Source organism: Ostrea edulis, chromosome 4, assembly GCF_947568905.1.
Source record: "Ostrea edulis chromosome 4, xbOstEdul1.1, whole genome shotgun sequence".
In the NCBI taxonomy this organism is placed as follows: domain Eukaryota; kingdom Metazoa; phylum Mollusca; class Bivalvia; order Ostreida; family Ostreidae; genus Ostrea; species Ostrea edulis.
This window is the reverse complement of record NC_079167.1, coordinates 83,206,318-83,214,362: the sequence shown is the minus strand read 5'-3', so window position 1 is coordinate 83,214,362 and position 8,045 is coordinate 83,206,318. Positions and strand designations below refer to the sequence as shown.

General features: G+C 37.9%; 1 protein-coding gene across 1 annotated transcript in view; it reads right to left on the bottom strand.

Moving 5' to 3' along the window:
• Positions 1–3,589, bottom strand: part of LOC125671508 (geranylgeranyl transferase type-2 subunit alpha-like) — an 11,507-nt gene extending 7,918 nt beyond the window's left edge. Inside the window, exons 1-2 of the mRNA XM_056163987.1 lie at positions 3,064–3,589; positions 838–950 (exon numbers count right to left, since the gene is read on the bottom strand). Coding sequence (XP_056019962.1) covers positions 838–950; positions 3,064–3,127 — 177 coding nt within the window. The 5' untranslated portion in view covers positions 3,128–3,589. The remainder of the gene's footprint in view (positions 1–837; positions 951–3,063) is intronic.
• Between the last annotated feature and the right edge of the window lie 4,456 nt (positions 3,590–8,045).

Here is an 8,045-nt window from a genome sequence, read left to right as displayed (position 1 = left end):
CTGAGGAAGTCTGTTTTAACAATACACTTATAACAACACACTTACTTATTTAAATGCTGCAGATGTCTGTTTTAACAACACACTTACATTTTTTAAATGCTGCAGAAGTCTGTTTTAACAACACCCCTCACTTTTTTTAAATGCTTGCAGAAGTCTGGTTTTAACAACACACTTAACTTTTTTAAATGCTGCAGAAGTTTGTTTTTAACAATACACTTACTTTTTTAAAATGCTGCAGAAGTCTGTTTTAACAACACACTTACTTTTTTAAATGCTGCAGAAGTCTGTTTTAACAATACACTTATAACAACACACTTACTTATTTAAATGCTGTAGAAGTCTGTTTTAATAATACACTTATAACAACACACTTACTTATTTAAATGCTGCAGAAGTCTGTTTTAACAACACACTTAATTTTTTAAATGCTGCAGAAGTCTGTTTTAACAATACACTTATAACAACACACTTACTTATTTAAATGCTTAGAAGTCTGTTTTAAATAATACACTTATAACAACACACTTACTTATCTAAATGCTGCAGAAGTCTGTTTTAACAACACACTTAACTTTTTTAAATGCTGCAGAAGTCTGTTTTAACAATACACTTACTTTTTTTAAATGCTGCAGAAATCTGTTTTCACAACACACTTACTTTTTTAAACGCTGCAGATGTCTGTTTTAACAACACACTTACTTTTTTAATTGCTGCAGAAGTCTGTTTTAACAATACACTTATAACAACACACTTACTTTTTAAATGCTGCAGATGTCTGTTTTAACAATACACTTCTTTTTTAAACGCTTCAGATTTCTGTTTTAACAATACTCTTACTTTTTTAAATGCTGCAGAAGTACCAGCATTATAAAGTTTCAGTTTCTTCTCCCTTTCTTTCCGCCTTTGCCTCCTCCTGCTGAGCAGTAGTTTTTCACCTTTAATCTGCCATGCTGAAATGAAATGGAAATGGTGTGAATCAATATATTAATATTGCATGTAATTGAGGGTAACATTGAAAATTTTTCATCCCGAGAAAACCATTGTCAACCGAAGCGTAGCCGAGGTTGACAATGGTTTCTCGAGGGGTGAAGACTTTCAATGTTACCCTCAACTACATGCAATATTTGTTTTATTAGAATGAATGTTATATAAACAACAAAGCAGAAAGACTTATGTCTGTTGACATTTGATCAATCACATGTCATGCAATATTTCATATATCAATGGGGGTATTCGTGTTTATTACAAACGCTCAAACGATGCCGTCTAACAATCTACGGCGAACCGTACGCGCATAAATTTGACGCATGTGATAGTTTTTTTATAATATCACCCGTTGTCAAGTATTGTTACCCGTTGCTAGATACTATCACCCTGGAGCGCATGCTTTCTGTTCTCAGATGGTAACAATGTGATTTTTCAAATGCTTGTCGACCAATCAGATTCGAGTATATTACATGAAAGTATAATAAACTACCTTAACCTTCTTAAAATTTCCTACAGCATGTCTACTGCTAACTATAAACGTGTAAATCAGAAAGCATTGGGCCAAAAAATATCATATGTTTAAGGTCAACTTAACTGACCCTGAATTTCACCCCAACCCGAACATTTTTCCTCCATGTCTGATTTTTCAAATATTCAAATATGATCCCAAAAATATATTGTCCGAGCATCACAGATTTTCACTTTCACATGTCAAAGATATTTGGATAATACAGTCCCCCCCCCCCCCCCCCCCCCCCCCCACCCCCCCCCCCCCAGAATTCCAGCTTCGTATCATAGATTCTTTGGAAAATGAAAAATGATACCATGATTTTATTCATCAGGCTCTAATACCGGCCACTGAGATTGTGATTGTCAGTAATATTGTAAACATATTTGATGTAATTTAAATGTGAAAAGAGATTAAACTTTTCAAGTAAAGTTCTTTACACAATTGATGACGAGATGGTGACTCTCTGTGTAGTTGTTCACCTCTGAACAAAAAGTCAAATTCATGTTTTGGGGGAAAATTCCAGAAAAGAGGAGGTCTTCTGATCCTGTGTTCAGTATGTGATGTTAAACACACTCACACACATATAGCTTTTTCTCTCTCCTTATTACCTTAGTGCCTTTGTCTAACCCATCATACTTGGTGATGGTCATAGGGGTGTGTATTGCTCAAGATTTTCCGATACGATACGATACAATATTTTCTGATGCGATATCCGGATATATTGGATATACAAGGTAGTTAAGCATTTTCTGAAGTAAAATATCAAAATAAAAAAAAAAAATGAAGTGGTTTAATATCTTTTATTTCATAACAAAACAAACAATGACAATTAATTTAAGTCTGAGGAAACTCCAATGTCACAATGTAAAAGCGGGGATTAAAGTCTGAGAAATCTCCGATGTGTCACAATGTAAAAACGGCGATTTAAAGTCTGAGGAAACTCTAATGTCACAATGTAAAAAATGGGGATCAAAGTCTGAGGGAAACTCCAATGTCACAATGTAAAAGCGGGGATTAAAGTCTGAGGAAAGTCAATGTCACAATGAAAAAGCGGGATTAAAGTCTGAGGAATCGTGTTCCTGTTAGAAGCCATTTTTAAATTATGAACTTCGATCCCGACTATTAAAAGGGCTATTTTTAACCCCGACATTATATCGTATCGTATCGTCTAAAGACTGTATCGTATATCGCTGGACAGGCGTATACCGGTACATTTCGATATATCGATATATTGATTCACCCCTAGTGATGGAACCATTATATTTAGCAGAAACTTCATATTTGCATTTTTGAAAATTAACACAGGAACAAAACCTACTCCACTAACCTCAACCATCTAGAGGCTCTGCAGCAATAATTTTATTCTATTTTATCAAGTTATGCATGTTTTTACTATACTTTATTCATATCTTCCTTCATTTTAAGGAGTGAATGTGACGTATTACAATGCGTCCTCAGTAAAGTCAATGTTTACACGGAACCGAATAAAGTGGATACTGACAGCATTAGAGAGGGGCTAGGAGGCAAATTTAAGTAGGCAAATGTTGTTAGTGATAAATACTTACGAGTTATATTCATTGCGCGGTGGTTCAATGCGAAACTCGAGATTTCTCCAAAACCGCGTTTCATTCCTGTTCGCTATGCTAACGCATAGCTCATGGCTTGGTCAATCAAGTGAATTTTATTGACTTTATTGATAAAATTTCAAACTCCTGTGGTTAGACGCACCTTGCAGGAAGAGGGGCAGTAAGCTTATTTCTTGCAGAATAGTTACACCTGTAAACAAGTGAGTTGAATCGCCGCTATTTTAACATTTCAGCTTTGTTAGCATATATATATGCCCATCATTTACATACTAAGACCCGACAGATAAGCCTTTTCAATGCGGCTTTTGATTGGAATCCTCTGAATGAAAGTGTTGTCACCGCTGCAAAACTTGAATATTTTAACTTTAGGTCTGCGCTTGCAAACCATCACGACTAATGCGCCCACTTCCGCCTCATCACAGCCAAGCAAATGGATGTGAAACGTAAAAATACAGATACAGAGGAGAAAAAGATAAATCTTACCATCTCGAAATAACTCTGACACAGATAAGGTGTCTAATATTACCTTCACTGATTAGAGAGCCGCGTTTATCATTTGTCAATTTAATCACCAAATATTTCGATCGGTAAGTCTACCTCAGGACGTAATTTTTTTGATAGTCTACAGGAACTTTTCAAATAAATCCATTATCACAAATTTTCAGAGGGGATGCAGAAACTTAGGACTCCCTGGAAGGATAACTCTCTCTCTCTCTCTCTCTCTCTCTCTCTCTCTCTCTCTCTCTCTCTCTCTCTCTCTCTCCCCTTCCACTCTTTCTAAGACACACATATAATATATATGATTCTGATACACATGTAGTGACATTCTGGTAGTGTCAAACTTTATGTTGTATTCTTGTTATACTAAGGATGCTCTCTCTCTCTCTCTCTCTCTCTCTCTCTCTCTCTCTCTCTCTCTCTCTCTCTCTCTCTCTCTCTCTCTCTCAGACACACACATCCACTCTCTCTCTTCCAAAATGACAACAATTTTTACACACATGTAGTGACATTCAGGTGTCTAAATATAAAAATTTGAATTCAAGTCAAACTAAAAGATAATCTCTCTCTCTCTCTCTCTCTCTCTCTCTCTCTCTCTCTCTCTCTCTCTCTCTCTCTCTCTCAGACACACACATCCACTCTCTCTCTTCCAAAATGACAACAATTTTTACACACATGTAGTGACAATCAGGTGTCTAAATATAAAAATTTGAATTCAAGTCAAACTAAAAGATAATTCTCTCTCTCTCTCTCTCTCTCTCTCTCTCTCTCTCTCTCTCTCTCTCTCTCTCTCAGACACACACATCCACTCTCTCTCTTCCAAAATGACAACAATTTTTACACACATGTAGTGACAATCAGGTGTCTAAATATAAAAATTTGAATTCAAGTCAAACTAAAAAATAATTCTCTCTCTCTCTCTCTCTCTCTCTCTCTCTCTCTCTCTCTCTCTCTCTCTCTCTCTCATGAAAGGTGAAGATAACGATCAGTGATCAATCTCAATCTTATAACTCCTCTAAGCAATACAAAATAGAGAATTGTGCAAACACGGACCCCTAGACACACCAGAGGTGGGATCAGGTGCCTAGGAGGAGTAAGCATCCCCTGTCGACCGGTCACACCCGCCATGAGCCCTATACCTTGATCAGGTAAACTGAGTTATACGTAGTCAAAATCAGTGTGCCAAGAACGATCTAACAATCGGTATGAAACACGTCAGACAGAATACAATGAAGGCCTATATGTCAACCTACAAGATCGTTGTTCGACATGGAACTATTTTAAAGTTAAAATTCATGATGGCATGCAATTTGATGAACTATATAATTCACTTTTCTAAGTCTTTTTCATAAACTTATCAAGATTCAATTTATAGTAACTTTTACACCATTAACAGCGCAAATATCTGCAGATTATAGTCTTAGTGCTCCAACCCTCCCCATAAACAGCCAGACACATATTAAATGACTGTAAGAACACCACACTCTAGGTTTTCGTTCCATTCTTACAAAGAATTAGACACGAGGGCGCTAACAATCAGGAAATGGAATGTTAAAGCTTTATCTTATTAGTCATGTTTTTGCAATTGTTGGTAAACGTCTTAAAATTCTTGTCCAGATGTTTTGTAATAATTGTGTCAGATTTCATGAAAGTTAGGAGCAAAAATGAGTCCATCATGATTGTTCAAAGAAAGGATAATTCTAGTTCTGCCAGTAAGCGACCACTGTCAAAATGATGACGTCATGTCACTGCTGGGTGTGCGCATGTTAACACAAATATATTGGTGAAGGACTATTTACAGGCGAGTTTAAAAACAAATTAACGAAACCAGTGGCTTATTGACGGAGACGAGTCTTGAAGCATTCAAGGCTCGGAGCCATAGCAGCAGAGGTGGGTAAGGCATTCCACTCCTTGGTGGTACGTGGATATGATTCCTTCCTCACTGATGTTCGACATGATGGAATTTGCACTGTTGTTATTCCTGGATGTTCTTTCTTGGATTTTTAGTTTCTCGCCAATGTCAATCTAAAGTTTGTTGGTGATCAGCTTGTACATAACACAGAGGCTAGATGTCCTTTTCCGCTCTTCTAATGATGGCCATTCAAGCTGATTAAGCATCTCGGTTACAGATGAGGTGTTATGGTATCTGTTGTGGACATACCGGGCTGCTCTACGCTGAATCATTTCAATCTTTTGAATGTTTGACTTTTGGTGAGGATTCCAGGCCGCACTGGCCTACTCCACTGTTACTAATGATTTATAGGCTTTCTCTTTGATGTTAGAGTTGCTGATGTAGATGTTTCTTTTGAGAAAGCCAATGGTGCTGTTTGCTTTAGCACCGATGTTATTTATGTGCTGCGTCCATTTCAAGTATGTTGAGATTGTAACACCGATCGAGATATTTTGCTGATGGAATATGCTCCAACTGGTGACCGTGTAAGATGTAAGATGTCTTGACGATTTTTCGTGATGGTAAGCACATTACATTTTTCTATATGGATCGCATGAGCCATTTGTTTTCCCAGATTGCTAGTTGGGCTAGGTCATTCTGGAGCTTCTCCGCACCCGCATCTGAAGTGATAGTCATGTATGCCACGGTGTCATCAGCAAAGAGTCGTACTGTCGATGCCTTCCGGCATGTCGTTTAGAGACTAGGTCCTAGGACTGAACCTTGTGACACACCGTAGTCCACTCACAGGACCTCTTCAGATGATTTCCCCTCCACAACTGCACTTTGCTTGCGGTTTGTAAGGAAGCTTTGGATCCACTGGGTTGTCTTCCCTTTTAATCCATAATGGTTGAGCTTATGGATCAGAAGACTGTGGATCACTTTATCAAATGCTTTGGAGAAGTACATAATAAGGCAGTCAGTCTGTTTTCCCTTGTCGATGTTGATTGAGATGTTGTAAATAAACTCTATGAGCTGAGTTTCACATGAGAGGCCTCTACGGAATCCATGCTGGAGTGGGTACATGATGTTATTGTCATCAGCATGGTTCATGATGTGACTAGTCACGATGTGCTCCATGATTTTGCTACAGATGCACGTCAATGACACTGGCCTGTAATGTACTGCCTCATATTTCTTCCCTTTTTTAATATACATTTGTACAGGGCAGATGTTGGCTGTTTTCCATAAGGTGGGTACCTTTCCTGTTTGGTAAGAGTGATTGAAAATCACGTTAAGGATTGGCGCCACAACATCTGCTAGTTCTTTACGGACCCTTGGTGATTTATTATCTGGTCCTGGGGCTTTGGTTACATTCAGCCCGTTGAGTAACTTATGGACTCCGTTTACTGTTATGTCTTAGTCTTCGATCCTGGGATATCCATCCTTCATGTTGCATCGCTTAGAAAACTCCTCAACTGTGATGTCCACTTTTCCCGAGAAGGCTTCCTGAAACTGCTTGTTTAGAATATTTGCTTTGTCTACTGATTCCTGGTGAAGAAGGGCGTCCTTTTTTAAGGGTGGTATACTATTTCCGTCCGACTTCCTATGTTTTGATGAAAGTTCAGAAACGTTTATTTCTGTTTTGGTTCGCATCATCTGGTTCTGATGTTATCATGTTGACTAGATATTTCCAATAGGAGCGTCGTATCTCCTGCTGTGTTTTTCGTTTTAGTTCCTTGTAGGAGTTAACATCCTTTATATTTCCTGACTTCTTCTCTTATAACATGTGTTGCTATAATTTGGATAATTTTCAATGAAATGTATGTAGCGTAAAACATTTTAAAGTTGACTCATTTATGGCTTTACGCTGTAGTTTGGATAAAGTGAGATGATATATAACTCAATTGAAAAAGAGGGGATATATTGTTTTGCACCTGTCCGTCGGTCTGTAGACAAAGTCTTGTCCGCCTGTGAACCCTTTGCTCCACAGACATCCAACTTCACATCTTAAAAGGAGTAGATGACCCCTACTGGTTTTAAAGTCACATGATCAAGGGTACATATACTCTGTAGTCTGGCCCCCCTCCCACAATTCCATTCGCGCACTAGAGTGCGGGAACGGAATTGTGGGAAGGGGGACCAGACTATATACTCTGGACATGGGAAGATATTGTCCGCCCATTATTTTGAGAACCCTTTCCTTGACATACGTCAAACTTGGTACACTGGTACTTGGATAGATGACCTCTATTGAGTTTGGGTTCATATGGTCAAAGGTCAAACTCAGTGGACATAATATAGTAATAATTGTCTCCTATATTTTGAGAATCATTTTGCTTGAACGACACCCGATACATGTGTATATAACCTTTTTTCAATTTTGCATCGGGACTGGGGGATGTACATGTTTCTGAAACATTTCTTGTTATACTTTAAGGATCACTCCTTCTTTCAATGGAAATGTTTAAAAGTGGGGAAAACTCTGAAGAGTAATTATAATTGCATAACGTGTGACTCAACACAAGGTTACTAGCGCTGCAAGTAAATAAAAAGCAAATGAGTATTTCAGAAA